This window comes from Cetorhinus maximus, chromosome 7 (genome assembly GCF_964194155.1).
Source record: "Cetorhinus maximus chromosome 7, sCetMax3.hap1.1, whole genome shotgun sequence".
NCBI lineage: Eukaryota > Metazoa > Chordata > Chondrichthyes > Lamniformes > Cetorhinidae > Cetorhinus > Cetorhinus maximus.
In genome coordinates this window covers 82205479-82226862 of record NC_135885.1, presented here as the reverse complement: position 1 = coordinate 82226862, position 21384 = coordinate 82205479, and the positions used below count along the sequence as shown (strand labels likewise).

Sequence of the window (21384 nt, the reverse complement as noted above, 5' to 3'; positions counted from 1 at the left end):
TCGGTGTTAGGTCCCTTGCTGTTTGTGGTATATATAAACGATTTAGACTTGAATGTAGGAGGGTTGATCAGTAAGATCGCAGATGACACGAAAATTGCTGGGGTGGTAAATAGTGAGGATAGCCTTAGATTACAGGAGGACATAGAGCATTATCTAGCAATACTTATCTGCTCATCTTTTATCTTTATAGATTCCTGATGTCTTTAATTACCCTTTGCATACAATGGAAGAAATGCTGCTTGCATTTTTTAAGCAATATTTTGCATTTCAGCTTCAACTTTGAGCATTTGGATTAAGCTTTTAAAAAAATTGTATGCAAAGGATAATAAATGAAGATTACTGCTCCAATTTGCTATTGTGACACCATTGTTCAAGGACCTTCTAACATCAAGATTTTTAATAATTAGTAACATTTTAGTAACAGGAAGTTAGTTCCCTTTTATTTGTAGACACTGCTCTTGTGGCGAGGGGGGGCAGGGGGGAACGGTGTGTGTGGCGTGGAGGGTCAGTTAGCTTAGTTGGCAGATGGCTGGAGTATGGATTAAATGAAACCCCAACAGCATGGGGTTCCATCCTGGTTCCAGTATCACATCATCTTTACAATGCAGGAGGCCATTCGGCCCATCGAGTCTGCACTGGCTCTCTGAAAGAGCATTCTACCTAGTCTCACTCCCCTGCCTTATCCATCTGCCATATCCATACAGTCATCCATCTTCAGTTTTTGCATGGGTTATGACAGTATAGATTTCTATGTTTATATACTAGTTCTACAAGAGGTGTGAATGTCATCACATTTTCATCTGAGTACAACAAAGAGATGAACTTATCACCAATGAACCGTTAAGTGTTACTTGCCATATGAACCTTTGAAGTCAACACCATGTTACTTTCACTTCCAGCATGGAATTCCACATCTTCTATCACCTGCTGTGTGAGGTTCTAGCTGAGGTAACTTTCTTTAAGAATCATATCACTTTGCCCTGGTTCGGTGAACAGTGACCAAAAGCCAGTGACTCGGCCTTTGGGCAGAGAACTCAAGGAGACAGTGACTGTTCTTGTATAGCACCTATCTGGTATTGTCAGCATAACCTCCTTGCAAGTACAACTTGCATTTTGAGGAATTTCCCTAAATGCAAAAAGTAGACAATTTTTTAGTCCAACTATCCCTCATGAATAGTATTTCTGTTGTTGTGATCAGATATTATTAACATTTCAGTTTCAGGGCACTATGATTCAGGATCTTATATGAATGTGAAAATCTGCAATTGAAACATGAGTTTATTTTATTTACAGACAATAGAAGCTTCAACACAAAAATGAAAAATTCAAAATTACATTTGCATCACAGCAAGTGAGTATCTAATCACCAATTACGGACAATGTTTGGAAGCTGTTAAAGATTTCACCCATCGGCTGACTGAAACAACACAATGTTTTGGAAATTTCAGCAACACAAGGTACATTTTTTTGCTGAAGTTTTAAGTTTATATCCTATCTCTCAGAATTCACTGGAACAGTCTAGAGAAACTTATACGTAGGAGGTATCTACAGAAAGATGCTGATTCATACAAAAGCTATCAATTATGGACAGGGAGCAAGAGCTGCCATTAACAGTTCCATTTTATAAACAAAGTTGCGTCCTTCCATCTTATTCCACAATACTTCTTTGTATGGTCCTCGAAGGTGATTCCATTTATTGTCCTGCATCACATCACTCTTGGGAAGATCTTTGCACTGACTTCTAGGAAACTGGACCACCACCTTACAGCCACTTTCAGGCCCATTCCGTACTGTAGAAAAAAAGGGTGTCATCAGAAAGGGAAGTTTATAAACAATCAAACTATATAATAAAATCCGGCCATTCGGGCGGCAGGGGGAGGGGGAGGGGGTGTTACATTCCCACGAAATCTCGCGACGGGTGAAATTGTAAAATGTAAACATACTTTATAATGGGAGTGAATTAAATAGGTTCCAGCCATCCCAAAATTTGATATATTTAAAGGAAAAGAGGCAATAAAAACTATGTTTTTGAGTAAACGCAAGACAATTTTACTGCAGACATTGGCAATGCAAGAAAACAAAAACAATGTTAAATTTGTCAATTACAGTACAATACAAATTACAAATCACAGCATATTACTGTACAGGTACTGTATTTGAGAGTGGAGGTGGAGGGAGTGGGTGACATGGCTGATGCAAACGTTGATGTGGATGAAAAGAACGATGTTATTGTTGACTGCTTTGCCTTTTGTTTTTTAATTCTGTAACGTTTTCGGTAAAGAGCAATAACAGCATCAATTGCGCTACAAAAGGCAATGCTTCTTTCTATGCTTGTATCATGGCCTGTCACCTATTTTTCAAATCTTTAGCTGATCTTATGAGATCTGCCATCACTTTGGTTGTGAATTGAGCCTTCTTAGGCTCTTCTCCCTGCAACCTCTTTAGTTTCATTTAATTTCATCAGTTCAACCAATCCTTCTATGGAAAGTTCCTCTTGATGTGAGTGAAGCAACCTATCCACTTCATTTGTGGTCAGGTCTTCAAATCCCTCCCCTCCAGCTTGTTTTGCCAAGTCAACAATCCTGACCTCTTTAGCATCCACAATCATTCACAGCCTCAGGCCAAACTTTTTTCCAACAGGCATTTATGGTTGAAGCTCTAGCTTCATCCCGAGTCCTTAATCATGCCTATGCTATGAGGATGTTGAATTCCTTCCAGCAATCACAAGATTATGGTTGAAAGGTCTGCTTCCAGAAGACGAAGGGTGTGGCTGATACTTCATTGGCCGCAGTGAGCCTTGAATGAGGCAATGACCCCCTCGTCCATTGGTTGGATAGTTGGATGGTATTTGGGGGTAAAAACAAAATGTCAACATCTGGATGGCTTTCTGAGAGACAGTGTGGATGCCTAGGTGCATTATCGAGGATTAGGAAGATCTTGAAAGACAGATTCTTTTCCCTCAGATAAGCCCTAACTTCTGGCAGAAAGCAACTGGCAAACCGATCTTCAAATGCTGCTGCTATAATCCAGGCATTGCTATTAGCCTTCCAAAAGACTGGCAGATGAGACTTATTTTTCCCTTTAAAATTGAGGATTTTCTGATCTATAAACTAGCACTGGTTTGCGTTTAAAGCCAGCCACGTTGGCATATAATGGGAGTGTCAGCCTGTCCTTTGCTGCTTTAAAACCAGGAGCTGTCTTTTCTTCTTTCAAAATGTAGGTCTTATTTGGCATCTTCTTCCAGAATAGACCAGTTTCGTCTGTGTTGAAGACCTTCTCTGTCTGGTAGCCTCTCTCCTCAGTGTATTCCTGCAGTACCTTGGGAAACTCTCCTGCAGCTGCATGGTCAGCAGAAGCCACCTCCCCCACTAACTTCGCATTATGCAGCCCGAAACGCTTTTTAAAGTGATCGAACCATCCTGTGCTCGCTGAGAATCTTATGGAAGTTGAAGGAGAAGCACCTTCTGCACCAACTTCATCATCACTGGTGACACCAGCACTATTCTCTTTACTACTCTTGATGCTCTGGTACAATTCAAGTGCTTTGTTTCAAATAACTGGAACATTAACCTCCTTTGATGCTGGGGCTTTATCCTTACATCGAGTAACTTCTCCATTTCCTCTATTTGTGGATTTCTCCCCCTCACAAAAGTTAACCTGGCAGTACAACTACCAGAAACACTGGCCCTTATTTTTGCTTCTGACTGCCTGAGGTACCCGATGGTGGATTTATTGACATAGTATTCCCTGGCCAACATGGCAGCACTTGCACCATTTTTCAGTCTAAAATTGTGGCTTTTTACTCAAGTGTCATCACTTTCCTGGGACGTTTCCTGCTTGGTTCTGACTCACTCATTTTCAGTAAAGTGCTGTACTGTACCTGTTCTGCAAAATACTGGTCAGGAGTTACTGTATCCTGTAAACCACTTGCAGTTAGAGACAGCACATGTGCAGCGCGCACTATGTGGGAAAGACAATACCAAAGCATTGTTTTTTATGGCCTCTGAATTCGGTTTTTTAATTTATTTCAGTACCAACATATGTTTAGATGAGAAGTTTTAAACGTTAAATCATGGAAGGGTGAAGATTTGGGGCCGTGAACTGCGATCGGGTGTGCAAACACTTTTGCGCGGGTAAACCAATTCGCGATAGAGGGGGTCGCGAACGGCAGGGGTTGACTGTATTTGTGAATATAGTGAACCGAATTAGGCTATTTAAAGATGTTACTCATTAACTAATAGTCGTGTTTTCTTCCTGCTCACTGAAAACAAAGTTTCAGTTGATATGCTATTGTGGTTATGTGAAATGTGGAAATACAATTAATCATTTGTTATTTGTATTAACTTTAAAAATTGTAACAGGAAACATGAGCTTGGATCATTGTGGCAGACAGCATAGTGCTCTACTGTCTAATCTATTATGGACTGAAGCCACTCCCAGTGACCAGTTATAGACTATCAGCCTCGGCTATGCTTACCTTCTTCTACTGGCCATTGTGTGGAAGTGAAAACGAAATGAAGACAAGAATACATCAAGTTTCAAACAAAATATACGTAAGCTGCAAAAGTCTCCAGTCTTGCACTCTTAAAACAAGTTGATTCATCATTCACTGTGCAGAAACTTTATTCTTGCGACAGGCTTACCTGAAATTGAATATTCGCCATTGGGTGAAGCTACAGTTATTGCAGAAGCATTTCCAATACTCTCCACTGGACCCAGGCCCACATGGTTGCTGAAGCTCAATAGATGCCAACCCATTACTTTGGCTAACTGCTGAACCGCATGTACCTGATGCTGCGACATCTATTAGAGACACCAAAGTAAATGGATCATGTCTCATGGAAATTTATTATCCAGAGATCCTACTTGTATCTATAAATATAACATTCACTATGCAACAAAACATATCACAGATACTGTGTGCTGTGAAACCTCTATCTAAAAGGTAGCAAAGTCAATCCTTTAAAAATCAAACTGCAGCAAAATGAGATTAGAGCCAAGGTCTCAGGCATTTCACCAAAGACAAGATAGAACTTGACACTGTCTGTGCCTCATACATTCATTCCCATGTCTCGAAATTATGGAGAAAGTATTCATCATATAAACTGGCCATTATGGGTGCAGTATTTCAAGCATTGTGGAATTAAGGACTATGTAGATAAGCTATATATTACATAGTTTAGAAAATACATTCTTATCCTCAATAAAGAAAATTATTTGGTGGGCAGTATTTTGGTCAGCATGGAACATACTTCTAAGGATATTAGCTTTAAACACCTTTAAAATTGCAAATAATGTTTTAGAATTATCATTCAGATTCACTCTTTTGGGAATTCCAAACACAACCTGATATTCATGAATATGAACTAGTTTGAAAGCTGCAGCACCTCAACAGTTGAAAGACAGTATTCATCAATGATCATAAACAGAAGCAGGAAACATAGCGCTGGGAGTTCTGATCCTGACGTCACACTTAAGCCTCCATACAAGTAAGGAATCAGTACCTCAGTAACAGTTTTGATAGGAGACCAGCAAGCATATTTTTTTTAAAACAGTAAATTGTAAATAACTAAATAAAATTGTATGCTTACACCTGCATTATGAAAGCTCCAAAAATAAAAGTATGTAGAACAATATTCTGCATTTTGGCTAACAGTACCAAAATTACTGGTAGTTTTAACTAACTAGAAATTCTCACAAAAGTGAAATTCATGCATAATTGCAAAAACATATCTGCAAAATCACGTACAGAAATCAGTGAAGCACCTTAGAAGTTTGCAGATATATTTGAAAGTATTCACAATTACACAAATTAATACAATATAAAATAGGTTTAATACTTCCAGCATCAGAACTGAAATGCAAAATTTTGGTTTAAGACAGAATAGCCAGTAAACCTAAACAATATACATATATATTATATATTACTATACTTACTATACTACTCCTCCTCCTTCAGGTACCATGCCCTAAGAGGGTGTTGGTGACCATGGGCTTCCATTGGATTGGTCCATGATTATACTTGGCAAAGTACTGCAGTGGCTCGCCATTGCCTTCTGCAATGTGGCTGAGCAGCAAACTCTCCCACTCTTTCCACCTGCCATCAAGCATACTGGAAGGGTTTACAGGCTGTTAATCAACCTGTTTGGCCAAGTTATGAATGCTTGCAAGGCCATCAAGCTCTATACTATTATGATGAATTAAAAGCAGACTGACATCATAGCATTTTCCTCGTTAAAAAAGTCCCTCAGCTTTCTACAAAACAGATGCCTTTCCACAATGTTAAACTGGTAAATAATAAATTATTTCACTCCATTCACCATGGCTTGTTTATTCATGGGTTTGGGAATGTCTAACTGCTCCCCATTATATTGTTTTCCTCATCTAGTTACCTGGGATAGAAGGAAGTCTTGCAATTCCTGCTCCTGATGGGACAGTGTAATTACTCTCCCGTCTCTGTGCACCACCTTAATCTGTTCAACGCCAATGTTCAACTGTAGCTGAATTGATCTGAAGTAGAGGGGCAAAAAATGTCACATAAAAACAGAAGTCGTATTTTTTTTTTGAGCACCAAACTTTCCATGTATACACAATGTGAAATTCTGATGAATTTCAGATGCTGAAAATGCAAGGAACAAAATAAATCAAATATATCATTTGGCCTGTATTGGGGGAAAACAGTGTGGCTGCAACCTAGTCAGATTAGTGAAAATCTTTAAACAGATAATCAATCCCAACTAAAATATTTCTTGCCAAAAGTTACATATCAAAAGCACACAATCTGACAATTAAAAGGGAATGATCCACGTGTTGGTTTCCACCAAATAATTATCAGAAGGATTTAGGATTTTAGGGTGAGAAAAGTCTTATTGCGAGGGTTTATATCAAATGCTTGGAAGTAACATATACATCGATACTAATGTATAGATCCTTACAGAAAGTGTAAAAAGAAAAGTTACAAAAACACAAACGAAGGGAACACTGGCTTGAAAAATAGAGTAACTATAACATTGCACCCACTCCATCAGTACTCACTTGCAAATCTGCTCATAGCCTTGAGAGGTTATTAACACTTTGACACTAGATTCATACACGTCATTAATGTTTGACCAATGAGCTTGTATCTGTGGATCCTCAATACGGCTGGCCAAGCTGTCAATTGTCCAGGCAGTTCTAAAATTAAAAGCATAAACATTTGCTTGAATCTTTGATAAATTCTGACTTCACTCCTTATTACCAACAAATATTATAGAATAAACACTTGCAATTTGTCTACTTTATGGATTACACCTTGGTGAAATTAAAAGTACTATATAAATGAAAATTTTGTACTGCTGAACAATAAATAAAGCATATTAAAGAATTCTACACAAACACATTCTATACCAAAGTGTTGATCTTTAGTGTACTACAGCCATTTCTTCTACACTTGGAAAATTATTTACATATTCCAAGATCTAACTATAATCTCAAGTTTGACCTTAATTCTGTAATTTAGCCTGAAGAATACATTAAAGTGATTTATACTGAAAAATAATTGCAAAATTTACTGTTCTTGGAATTTCCATGTTGATACTGTTGTGAGAGACCAAACGCAAACTGGGCGACCGCTTTGCAGAACACCTGCGGTTTGTCCGCAAGAAAGACCCAAACCTCCCTGTCGCTTGCCATTTTAACACTCCACCCTGCTCTCTTGCCCACATGTCTGTCCTTGGCTTGCTGCATTATTCCAGTGAAGCCCAACGCAAACTGGAGGAACATCACCTCATCTTCCGACTAGGCACTTTACAGCCTTCCGGGCTGAATATTGAATTCAACAACTTTAGATCTTAAACTCCCTCCCCCATCCTCACCCCCATTTCTGTCTCTTCCCCCTCCCTTTTGTTTTTTCCAATAATTTATATAGATTTTTCTTTTCCCATCTATTTCCATTATTTTTAAATCTATAACTATAATACCCTGTCAGTCTTTCCACCCCACCCCCACTAGAGCTGTACTTTGAGTGTCCTGCCATCCATCCTTAATTAGCACATTCTCTTAGATAATATCACCACCTTTAACACCTCCCTGTTCCTTTGTCTGTAACATCTTTTGATCATCTGTATCACTGCTTGCTTGTCCCTACAACCCCCCCTCAACTTCTCCCCCCACCCGCCCCCTGCCCGCGACCTTAAACCAGCTTATATTTCACCCCTCTCCTAACTTCACTCAGTTCTGCTGAAGGGTCATGAGGACTCGAAACGTCAACTCTTTTCTTCTCCGCCGATGCTGCCAGACCTGCTGAGTTTTTCCAGGTAATTTTGTTTTTGTTTTGGATTTCCAGCATCCGCAGTAGTTTTTCATTTTTATCTCTGTTGTGAGGTGTGTTCTTCTGACTTGGCGTGGGACTTGGATCTTAGGACAAGTCGGTAGACATACTTGAGTATTTCTTAACACTTGATTACAACATTTAAACAGGTTACAGAGTACACACGTAGCTCCTAGGCATGTTTCCAATCTCTCTCTCTCTCTCGCGAGTCTAACAAATGACTGACTGGTGTCAGTAGTACATCATCATCTACGTCATCCATTAGCATAGCCTGTTAACCCTTTATACTACAGATATGTTGCTTTCCCACTTGCACAAATCACTCCAGCATTACTCACCTACGTCTCAAAAAGATGTGCTTAGCCTGTTTGATTATCTTCTCCAATAACCCTTCATTCTGCTGCAAAGCATTGATTTCTCCTTTGTCATATGCCTGAGGTCCTGCTAACCTCATTCTTTTCAGTCCAAAGGGTGCAGTTGCTGGGTGAGGCATCACTGAAGAACTCAAGGTCTGTTTATGAAACTGAAAGATAAAGAATAACAATTTTCCACTGGTACAGAAAACAGTTTTTAAATAAATACTAGTTAATCACTTGGGGCATTGCATATGTATCGTTAAGATCAATTAGAATCTTTCAGAACAATCAGGGTTTGAAGAGGCAGGGAAGAGGGTGGGGAGAGAGGGCAAGGGAAGTGGGCAGTGAAAATTCAGATCAATGGGGGCAGAGGCATGGAACAGCCAGCCACTGGGAGAGATGAAATACTTCTAAAAGTGATGAGTGCTTTGCAGGGGAAAAGCAATCGGGGATTACTATAATAGGGGAATGGTGACTTTTGGTAACCTGTGGGAGGCAATTCAGCCAATTTGTGCGATGAAATATGAAATGCACTCATCAGCTAAGATGGAAGAGTTGGGAGTCAAAATCATGTTCAGCATGGGAGCTGGTGGGGGGTTGGGGGATGGAGAAGTGGATGGCAAAGATTTGTTCACTTTGATGGGGAAGAGGGTCAAGGGCTGGAAACTGATCACCAAAGATACTGCAGACTGTAATCTGCCCATTCATTTGATTGCGATCACACTGTTTGGTGCAGCTCCATTTCAATCTAATATGTTAACAATGTTTCATGGGAAAGCGAGATTACAACCTTGAGACACCTGGCCCTCAAACACCATCAGCTGAGCTTTTCACCAATCAATGGCACAACTACTGTAACACCAAGAGATGTACATGTGTCCATGTATATCAAGCTATAATAAGTCTTTCATCTACATACATTTCCTTTTCACAACACTATGACAAAAAACTGACAAGTTTTTCAATTATAAATTTCCAAATCACAGTTCAAATTTCCTGTGCCAATGTAATTTCCACACAGTTGCCACTGAGGTATTATTCAGCAAATTCCAGCTTTGTCTGCCAACTCTGACTTCACCATGTTTTTCATCCAATTTTTAGGTTTCCTCCCTTATTATACTCAACTGATTAATTTAAAATGTACACATTTTCATTTGCCCATTATTTTCTTCCCCTTCCCAATTTCCCCTCGGCTCTCATCTTTTTTTTCAGCTTGTATGCCCCCTTTTCCAGCTCTCATACCTTGGTGTCAGTCCTACTCAATTGTCTACCCCAGAGGCACAGGTTTACTGCCCATGCCAGTGTGTTACAGTCTATTTTTGGTCACTGACCCTCTCTGTCAATTCACCCCCCCGTGCAATCACAGGAAAGGATTTATAAAGCACACTTAAATTTGTAGTAAGTGCAGGGCCCAGCTTAAAACAGGAAGATAACAGGCCTTCACATCCTGCGCTGCGAGGCTCCACTCCCTCAATTTTATTCAAAAGTTTCTTCACCATTCCAAATTTCTCAACGGTTTTCTCTATATACAATGAAATAGAACAGCCCCAACTAATTGCCTTCCCACACAGACCAATCCTTTGTATAATTACAATGAACAAAATATAGCTGCAATAAATGTATACAATCTTCTTCCAGCTCCATTATTTCATGGCCCTTTCCATATTTACTATTAATTTAGTTTCCTCTTTTTCTATGTCCATTATTGAGTCCATGACCCCTTTCAGCATCACTTATTTTATAGCCTTCTCTTCCATCTCCATTATTTATTTCCCTCCTCTCTATAAAACCATACATTATTTCTCCACCTTGAATCCCTTTGTTCCCTACCAAACTCCTTTCCTTTAATGCACCCAACTAACTTTGCAAGCCATATTAAGAGGCATTCGCTGTGTTAAAAAATCTTATGTAAACCTTACACTGGATTAACAGGATTTTTCATCATGCAATTGCCAGCAACTCCCATTCACTTTTGCTGTATTATTGTAGAATACAACCATAGGATCTCGCCATTTGGAGATGCGGTGAGTGGATTTCTGAAAGCTCCCAATTTTGTTCACCGTCTTTTTTCCACTTCTTCCTAGCTATGTCTGCTGCCATGTCTAAGGACTAGAAGCTGCTTTAAAATTGCTTCAATAATAGATTAATAATTTTAACATTTAAAATAGCCAATGGAACACCAAGTTCCACTCACAGCAAAAATCACCCAATCTGCAGCCTGCCAGAACTGGACTTGTCTCCTTCCTTTGCCTGCCCATGTTCAGTCCTGCTGGAACAATCTGCCCTCCCACAGCCTGTGCTATGCTAGTCCTCTCCACCATGAAATTGAACCAGAAAAAAAGTTTAAAGGTGCCTACTGGCTGCTACAGAGATTCTTGTTAAAAATCATCCAAATTAGTCTAATCTTATAAGTATTATAAATGTTTGGCTCTTGCTCCAAAACCCTCACACTCTCATTCCTATATGACTGTGACAAAGGTAAATAGCCCCTTTTTTCCTGCAACCTATGACACATTGACCACACAATCCTCCTACAAAGCTTTTCCAACGTTGTCAAGATGGGTGGCACTGCATTCACCTGGTTCCATCCGATTTTTCAGTCATAATCAGAGAATCACCTGCAATGGCTTCTCTCACCATTACCTCTGGTGACCCCCAAGGATCTATCCTCACCCCTAACCTCTCCTATTTCTTATCTACGTACTATAGGAAGGTTGTGAATGCACTGGAGAGAGTGCAGGGGAGGTTTACAACAAATGGCGCCAGGGATGAGACACTTCAGTTATGAGGAAAGATTGGACAAGATGGGACTGTTTTCCTTGGAGGGGAGAAGGCTAAAAGGAGACTTGATAGAAGTTTTCAAAATCATGAGGGGTCTGGACAGAGTAGATAGAGAGGGACTGTTCCCGTTCATGAACAGATCGAGAACCAGAGGGCACAGTTTAAAAGTGTTTTGCAAAGGAAGCAAATGTGAGGTGAGAAAGAAACTTTTTCACACAGCGAGTAGTTAAGATTTGGAATGCACTACCTGGAAGTGTGGTGAAGGCAGGTTCAATTGAGGCATTCAAGAGGGCATTAGATGATTATTTAAATAGAAACAATGTGCAGGGTTACAGGGAAAAGGCAGGAGATTGGCACTAAGTTAAAATGCTCAGAGGGCCGATGCAGACACAATGGGCCAAATAGCCTCTTTCTACACTGTAACAATTCTGTGACTGTGTCTTCTGCTGCCTAATCTCTTGAACTCCCTCCCTAAACCTCTCTGCCTTTTTTCCTCTCTTTCCTTCTTTAAGAAGCTCCTGAAAACCAATGACTGACCAAGTTTTTGGTCATCTACTCTAGTGTCTGCTGCTAATCTGGCTGGCTATCAAATTTTGTTTGATAACTTTCCTATGGAACACTTGAATGTTTTAGTACATAACAAGTATATATAAGTCCAAGTTACTGCTGTATATTAAAACATTATAAGTATATACATTTAGAAACATAAGTTACAGCAGTATTGCACTCTAAATAGTAGCTGGTAGCTCCTGGATCTCCTTGTACAATTTGCGAAAGCAATGCTAAGACTCCACATGGTGAACACCAGAGCCTGTTTTACTTGTTGACTGGGAGCAAGCACCAAATTTTATAATGTGCCAATTTTTCAAATTGCTCCCCAGTTTCATTAAATTGGAGCTGCAAAAGAATTGTAAAATTTGCAGCTGCTGTCTCCCAGATACAAAGTGATCACAGCATTCTGCTTACAATGCTCTAAGTAGATGCAAACTGAAACAATCAGCAAGAAAATGGATTTTAATTGAATTTTTCTTCCAAATTGTTCTACTTCGTGAGACTTTCCTAAGATGTGAGACATCACTGAATTAAAAGAACAAAGTAACAAACAAACAGATTGTTTAATGGCTTCAACTTCTTTTGCCATGAAATACTTTCCTAAAATAGCTATGAAATGAATAATACGAAGACACTTCCAGTCTCTGCAATTAAATCATGAAAAAGTCCAGGGGTCAAAAATTCTGGCTTCTTGAAGGAGTACAGTTAATGTGACATACTTAGCAAGACTGACTCCTCCATCACAGCAAAGGTAGAAAGCAGGACAAAAGCATCCCACAACCAATATATCTTAATATTGATACTGTTGGCAAATGCCAGTCATTTTGCACACAATTTACCAAAACATAAATGAGATAACTGTTTTTAAGTGAAGCTAGTTGAAGGATAAATATTTTCCAGGATACTAGAACTCCTGCACTTGTCCTCATATAACAACATCTGAATAAGCTTGACGAGGCCTGGGTTCAACATTTCACTCAAAGGACAACACCTCTGACATTGCACCATTCCTTGATATTGAAGCGTCAGTTAGATTATGTGCTCAAGTCGTGGAGAAGGGCCTGAATCCATAATCTTCTGACTCAAATGTGATGCTATCATTAAGTCATACTGAGCAGAGTAGAAACAACCCTTGTAAACTTTATAGATCAGGAATTACAACACAAACTTTGATACCAAACTTGCTTCTCTGTAATTACCCATTACATCGCTGAAGTTTTAAGCATACTACTCCTGTGACCACAGCAAGGCAACTAATGTCAATTCAACATTTTTGTGTGTATATATTTGGGATAACAATGCCTGCTTTGGCAATGCAAATAAATGGGGTCACCTCACAAACAAACTGCCATAATTTAAACTACAGAAGGACTAAATGTAACAGCACTTCTGGATTGATATTTAGGAATGGAAAATACATTTTCTTAAAGTGTCAGTGCAGGTACCATCGATTGCGCCTATGGGTAGCGTCAGTGACAGGCATCAGTCTCTCACGCCCTGAAATGTCCCATCTTCAAGATAGTGAGGCAGAATTACATAAATTTTCTCATAGTTTATAATTTTTAAATCTCTCTTTCACTAAACTACGCCCCTAACCAACATTTTTAAAGCAATTCAGATTACCAGAAAAATAAACTATTATTCAAAAATATTTTTTTTTTTTTTTTACTAAACTATGCCCCTAACCAACTAAATAATCTATTACATATATCTTCCCTCCTTGTTTAATGTTAGTTTTAGTTGCACACTCACCAATCCTTTATCCCCATTTGAGTGAACAGGAAAGTCACAGGTTGGAAGCGAACAACTGGAAAATCTCTACCTCCTTTAAAGCCATTGGCCCGGATTTTGCCACTGTGATGACAATGAAACTGTCAGCGTTCACCATCATTACACGGTGAAACTGACAGAAACCACTAGTGTCTGTACATGCACAGTTAAACGTGAGAAATCCAGAAGTTGCTGTCAGTAATTCCATGTGCCTCCACAGGGTGTGCTGTTGAAGTTCCCACAGACTTTAGATATCACTAAACTGATGGGAACCTGCTTCTGCTATAACAATGCTGTTTAAAATATCCAAAGTATGTCTTTTAATAAGATGTCATTGTGTTTTTAATGCCATATTAAGTCATAACTGCTGAACAATCTCTTTAGCCATAGAAAATTAATCTTATATTTGTAAAATGTCAAAATTTTCCATTACAACAATTGCAGTTTTTTAGCACAGTATATATAACAAAAAAAAAGTCAGTTTCTGATATTTCAGCTTCTAATGCATATATTCCAATCTTTATTTATTTCTTTGTAAAATTTACTTTAAAAAGTGATGGATAATCAGTGCATTTTACTTCCTGGTTTGCTGAATGTGAGGATTCTTTATTGTTAGGCTGTTTACCCTGCTTACTGACATCAATGCCGCTGGACACCTGGAGATCCCCTTGACTTGGCGCCAGATTCAAATTAATGTCAGGAAAGGTGAAAACCCCATCACAGATATCACCAGATCTTTGTGGGAAGCTTTCTTCGAGGTCGGTGGCGAGTGCTGTCACTTTGCCGCTGACTGCAAAATCTGAGCCACTTGTCTTTATAAATTCCTTGTTTTGTAAATATACCAGACATCATACACATATATTGAGGTTTCCAAAATATACTTTTGACATTTGGTTGGTTCATCTACAGTACTACGTTACCCTATTGTCAATCTGAAACATTAATTCTGTTTCTCTCTCCACAGATGCTGCCTGACATGCTAAGTATTTGTAGTATTTACTGTTTTCATTTCGATTTAAAGCATGAAGAGTATTTTGCTCTTGCGTTAGCTTTATTTCTTAATTTTTGAGGTAAATACCACCAGATTCCAGGGTTCAGATTCCCCCCACAATCCAAAATCTGCTCAAATTGATTTCCATATAGGGCAATTCCGGTCCTCAGTAAGTGCTTACTGGCAAAGAGTGTCCTTTAGTCTCATCCCAAGAACAGATCTTATCTCTCCCTTCCTTAACAGCCTACTAAAAACCCAGCTCTTACACGAAGCATTATGTCACTTCCCCAGAAATCCCTACTTTGGTTCAATGTTAATTCTTACCTGATTATACTTCTGTGAAGCACCATGGGATGCTTATCTACTTTAACTGCAAGTTGTTGTTAATTTCATTGGTATGTTCTAAAAGAAATAGTTAAAGATTTTTGAAGTCCTTCAATACCTCTCTAATTAGCTGGTGAAGATTGTGTTCCAGCACATACAGATGGTCATCAGGCCGTTGCTTCTCAACAGATATTTTCTGGGCTTTTTTATCATTCACAAAGTGGCACAAGGAAATGGATAACTGCAAACCTGAAATATGTCATTACATGAATCGATGATTATGTATATAGCAACTGAAAATGCAGCTTTAACTGTAAGATCTATTAAAAGAAAAATTCTGTTCCAATTTTATGAACATGACATCTTTTAGTCAATGGGTGTACACTGTAAATAAAAAAGTCTCAAAGGCATTAAAGGTTACTGAAAGGCTGTCACTACTTTGAGCGCACTTTGACCACTGAAAGTTTTCATCATTGCATGAAGATCTGACATCAAGCTTATTTTTGAATAATTAACAAAATTATTTTTAAAGACGTCTTAAGTTAATTAAATCTGAAAAGACTTTAGAAATGTAGAGACTGCAGGAGAATGCAGGTTCTACAATTTGCAAAACATCTCTGCAGGACAAGCAGCAACTTGCTCATTTCAAGCAGTAAAGCCTGAAAGTTAGAGAACCTACAAAACAACGGTGCATCAAAAATTATAGAGATCCAGGTCATTCTGAAAATATCTTGCTTAACTCCTATTAGGAAACAGATATCCGAAGAGGGGACAAAGCAACACAAGGTTCAACAAATCAAGATTTTTGTTTTGATGATTAAACAATAATTGGCAATACAGGGAGAATTCTGGATAACTCCTTAAAAGGTTAGCTCAGTCACAATCTTCAAAAACACACATCATGGTTTCTGTAGCACCAAACATATCAATATCAGGAAGAACAGAATTTATTTCACAGGAAGTATAATTCTGTATTCAATGTTGTATTCACTGCTGTCAGTTCATGCTATTGCAATCCTAGTTTACTTTCATTTAAAGGTTTCTGCCTTAAGTGCAGTCATATGGCAAAATTTAAGTGAGAAAATTCTGAGAAAGAAAAATAAATACATGAATGTAACATGCTGGCCTAGTCAAGGTGATAATGTAGAAATTACTGGTGTTCAGAAAGACTAAATTAAATTAAAAGATCATGATAATGAATTATTTGTCACTGATTTGGAAAAATTGCATGAGGAACAGAATATGAAACACTTCAAAAAGATTGAGTATTACCGCAGTGCCAAAATATTTGAATACTGAAATTAACTGAAAAATGTTATAATGGCCCAAAATCATATGTCTTTGCTCTATATAAAATCATCAAAATAATTCATAGTGCATGGCACTAAAATCGAACACAAGAAAAATCCATACTCCTTACCTGGAAATGGTTGAGAGATGATCTGATTTTTCACTACAATGTGAGGTATTTGTGATTTAATCTGTACTGCTTCACGAGATAGTTGTGCAAAGATTTCTTTACACAAAAGAACATTCTGTGCTGCTTCTAGCTTGGTCTGCCAGTGTGCTGTACCTGCGAATACAGTTTAACAACAACTCAAAATATTTGTTGCAAGGTTTAGTCACTGTTAAAATACACACTTAAGGACACAATTATATGAGGCCAGCTTGGCCTTTCACCATTATAGAAGCGCAAAATATTTTCCCTTCCCAACCCTAATTATAAAAGACTCAAAAACTCAAATTATTGATGTGCAGTGCTGTCATAAATTCTTTTCGATGTTGTTGTTTCTGATTGCATATTTAGCATTCACCCTGCTTGGAAAGAAAATTCTGGAAAGAGAACCCTTAACTAATCAAAATAATCATTTAAGGCAGAGGTGAGGAGAATTTTTTTCCTCTAGGAGGGTCATGAGTCTTTGGAATTCTCTTCCTCAAAAGGCGGTAGAAGCAGAGTCTTTGAATATTTTTAAGACAGAGCTAGATAGGTTCTTGATTAACAAGGGGGTGAAAAGTTATCGAGGGTAGGCAGGAATTTGGTTACAATCAGGTCAGTCATGATCTTATTGAATGGCAGAACAGGCTTGAGGTGCCAAGTGGCCTATTCCTGCTCCTAATTCGTATGTTTGTGATAAAAAGCAAACTTCTTTCAGAGTATAAATATTATTTAATCTTTCTCCCAAAGGTCACTTCTTTTCAGACAATGAAGCATATTTCAGCGTAAGGGGCATCAGTTCTGACAAGTGGATGTTTTACCATTTTGGGTACAGGTCTGGATTTTCTACCCCCAGATACCTGCTATGCTGCCAGTCAGGTAGGCAAAAGCAGAAAATAGGCAGAAATTCTGCTCCCTCTACACTTTTATGCTATGTTTCACCTTTTAAGAACCAGTGGTATTAGCAGATTCCATCTCAAACAGGCACGAGTTTCACTTTAATAATCATTTAGGAATGGAACAGTCCTTCAACACACTTCTGATGTTGAAGTGTGCAAGATATCATTTGCAAAGCTGCTAATATGTCATGGGTCTCCAGGATTATGAGTGAATCAACTGTGATGATCGCTGATTTAATGTGTACAAGTTTTTTTAAAAATGCAAATTCAGTTATATCTTGACTTTCTTTGTTTCTTCTGTTAGCACTTGGGTTCACATGAGCCTTCATATTTATTGTTTAAATTTCTGGATAATATCTGCCTCTAGTATTATATGACTTGCTCCAATGGGATTCTCAGTGAAAATCCGTCTACCTGAGATATTTGGAAAAGGAGGACCATTTACTGAATCATGCCAGGTTGCATAATACAACTTCTGTGCCCATCCACTGGCACTTCCATGTCCACATCTGCTTATAAAGATTACCTTACCTTGTATTGACAGATAATTATTGCAAGCAACACTTCCTATTTCGAATGGAACTTCAGAGAACATGCATGGCATTCTGAAGATGCGCCAATATCTGACTAATGTTAATGTTGAATGGTTCCTTGAAATGACTATCTATAGCACATCCTACTTTCACTGGTAATGCACGAAATCAGGCATACCAGAGTATCACAGTAAACTATCATAGCCCATTAAGCATTACCTCCAAGATGGCACATCTGGAGATGCTAATGTGCACAACTGTCCATGACTGTGGAGTACTATCTTGTCAGGATTCAGGCAAGCAGAGAACCAGGTGCAGAAGTATATCATCTACTCCAAGGACACCTGCAGCTACCAAAAAGCATAGGACTGACAGCCAATTATTTGTGGCTTGAGACTTGATTCCATCTCTCTTGCAGGCATGTTGGTCTACATGAAATGACAAGAGTGCAGTCTTCCTCACCACTGCCTAATGCAACAGTAATCAAATAGGTATTTGGGTGCTGGGTTGCTCTGTCAATTGTCTACAGGAATAAGTGGCGCCTTGTGTTTCCTTTCCTTTTCTGTCTGTAACTCCTCAACTTCCTCCATCTTCAGTCTTTATCAAAGGCAGCTGATTGGTGAAACGCTGTACTGTAAAGTTTACAAGTGTAAGAACATGGTTTTTTTTGAGGGATCAGGCAGTGCAAGTTAATGACCCCAAGCTTTTCACGAGGACGACTAATCTGCAAAACTCCACAGGTTTCAGACGGAAGGTGCTTGGTTATGTCACAAATGGCCTTGTGTAGAACTGCCTTTAGTTTTACTTTAGAGGCTGGGGAAAAGGGCATTGAAGATGCCAAGCAGTCTCAGTCTTACTTTATTTTTAACTTTGGTCAGTGGGAAAGTGAAACTTGGGTACTACTGAAATATAACCAACTAAATTACTTGTGCTAGTTTTCAGTATTTAGTTTTAATAAGCCATAGTTTAATACTAAGATTACAGGCTAATACTTTTTATTAAGTTAGTGCAGTTAATTGTCAGTCGCCATCAGAGCTGCATTCTCCATGGCAACGCCACTTGCTAATCAATCACATACAGTATAAATTGCTGCTTTCCCCTTATGTTGGTATTCTTGGGAGTATCCTGATGAGAGCAAGATGAAAAGTTTAGAGATGTCTCTTTTTTCAGCAATGCGCAATTATATTAATTGTTCATTTGTTGGAATTAGATCAAACTGTATTAGAAACCAGGCTAAAAAGAACTCATCATCAAGGTCCTAGCTTACATCATCAGCATGGAAATGAAAAAAGCTTGTTCTAAGGCAAAAAAAAATGTGAGGCCAGAAGCCTATGCTAGACCAAGTACTTGCCTCCTGACTGGGTAGATTGAGGGGGGGATGGGTTGAAGCATGTGGAAGACACACGATTGGATGGATTTTTTTGTTGTTTATTTTTGGGATATATCTGAGGAGGTTTGGGTTCTTCTTAGTGCAGAAAGGTCAGGAGACACACAAGGCTGGTGTGGGCATGTATGTGTATAGGAGAAATGGGAAATGGGCCACGTCTTCTATTATGGCTATTATTATTCTCATCTGTAAGCTATGCTCAAATACTGATTGTATTAAGTCTCACTTATGCTTAAGCAAAATGAATATGGAGTCAGCTTTAACTATTGAACAGGCATTCCAAAGAAGCTTCAAATGATTTCTTAAACAAGAAAGCAAATAAAATTCCTGTAACCATTCAGGAGCTCTAGCAATTACAGAACATGGGAAAATGTGCATCATACAACTAGGATTTCTTACTTTCCATTGTAACTGGTATTGTAATCATCCAATGAGCACCACACATCAAGAGGAAAGGAATAATCCTAAATATAAACCAAAGGGAGAATTTTCTCCCCATAAGGTGGGTAGTTTGGGAGCAGGCAGGCGCGCTCAGCGCTAGCTGCGCGGGCGGAGGGAGGAGAGAGAGTCAGGGACTGCGGTCTTTCGCACATGCTCGTGTAAAAGCGCAGAAATCTCGCTGAGGCAGGGAGCTGCCTCAGGGGGGTTAGTTTAATAATAAAACATCGCAAAAAATAAAATTACTCAGATATGTCCCCTCATGTGACATTGTCACATGAGCTGGGACATGTTAATAAATTTTCAGAACACATTTTATTTAATTAATAAACACTTCATGAGACCTCATCCCGCCCTTGGATGAGGTTTCATGAAAAATGCGACGGCCGCCTCAGCTCTTCGCCTGCCCGCCAACTTTAAGGTTGGACGGGCAGCCCTGAATATCAGTTCAATTTGGTTAACTTATGGCTTTAACAGGCCTTTGTCAGTTCGGCGGGCGCGCAGCCAACTCTGGTGCGTGCCTGCCGAACTGAAGATTGGAATGACGCGTGGTGATGTCAGGACGCACTTCCAACGTTACCGTGCATCATTTCACGCGTCAACATGCGGGGCCCACCCCCGCACGCCAATCAGAAGATTCTGCCCCAATTCTTGATTCCGAATTCCCAATTACCTGGATTGGGTTTTTGTGTAGGTTGTCGAAAGAGGTTGACTGTGCCAAGATCTCCAATGTCATGAGCTTGCTTCTGAATAGAAACCTTAAAAAAAATTATAACTATAAACTGCTGTATAATAGCCTTGAACAAAAATGTTATCAAAATTACTCAAAATAAATAAACAAGCTACCCGACATGGAAAGATTATTAACATTCTGCAACAGCTAATATATAATTCATACTTGTGAAATTGAAAAGCAGATTACAGTAAGTGCTTTAAACATAAGGCCCTTAAGATTTTCTTAGCTGAATAAATAATGCCAGTTAATTTAGTTAGTTGAATTGAATTCATTTAGCAAGTTAGCCAAGTGTTACAAATTAAGTCACTTAAACAGAGATTACATTTACTTCTGCCTCTAACATAAGAAAACATCCCATGGTACTTCACAGGAACATAAACAACAATAGGTTTACACTGAGCCCAGGAAAGAGATTAAAGGACAGATGACTCAAAGTTTGGTCAAAGGTTTAAAGGGGGTTTTAAAGGAGGAAGGGGAGGTAGAGAGGCTTAGGGAGGGAATTATTGAAGGCACGGCCGCCAATTATAGAGCAAAGGGAATGGGCAATGCAAAAAAGGTTAGAGTTGGAGGAACTCAAGACTTCTTGGAGGGTAATGGAGTAGAGGAGGTTAGAGATGGGGACATAATGGGAAAGGATTTGAATTCGAGGGTGAGAATTTTAAATCGAGGCTTTGGTGGATCAGGAACCACTGTAGGTAATCAAGAACAAGGCTGATGGGTGTAGGTTAGAATATGGGAAGCAAAGTTTTGGATGAGCTCAAGTTCATGGAGGGTGAAAGGTGGGAGGTAGGCCAGGAGAGCAATTGAGTAGTCCATTTTGGAGGTCACAGAAGCATGGAAATTAACTGAAGTAGGGGCCAAGAGGGGCAATGTT

General features: G+C 39.0%; 1 protein-coding gene across 1 annotated transcript in view; it reads right to left on the bottom strand.

Annotated features, from left to right (window-relative positions):
* Nucleotides 1-1260: 1260 nt before the first annotated feature.
* Nucleotides 1261-21384, bottom strand: part of med17 (mediator complex subunit 17) — a 33484-nt gene continuing 13360 nt past the window's right edge. The window contains exons 5-12 of the mRNA XM_078545769.1: nucleotides 20448-20532; nucleotides 16503-16655; nucleotides 15201-15331; nucleotides 8647-8831; nucleotides 7036-7173; nucleotides 6393-6510; nucleotides 4644-4803; nucleotides 1261-1790 (exon numbers count right to left, since the gene is read on the bottom strand). Of these exons, the coding sequence (XP_078401895.1) occupies nucleotides 1582-1790; nucleotides 4644-4803; nucleotides 6393-6510; nucleotides 7036-7173; nucleotides 8647-8831; nucleotides 15201-15331; nucleotides 16503-16655; nucleotides 20448-20532 (1179 nt within the window). The 3' untranslated portion in view covers nucleotides 1261-1581. The remainder of the gene's footprint in view (nucleotides 1791-4643; nucleotides 4804-6392; nucleotides 6511-7035; nucleotides 7174-8646; nucleotides 8832-15200; nucleotides 15332-16502; nucleotides 16656-20447; nucleotides 20533-21384) is intronic.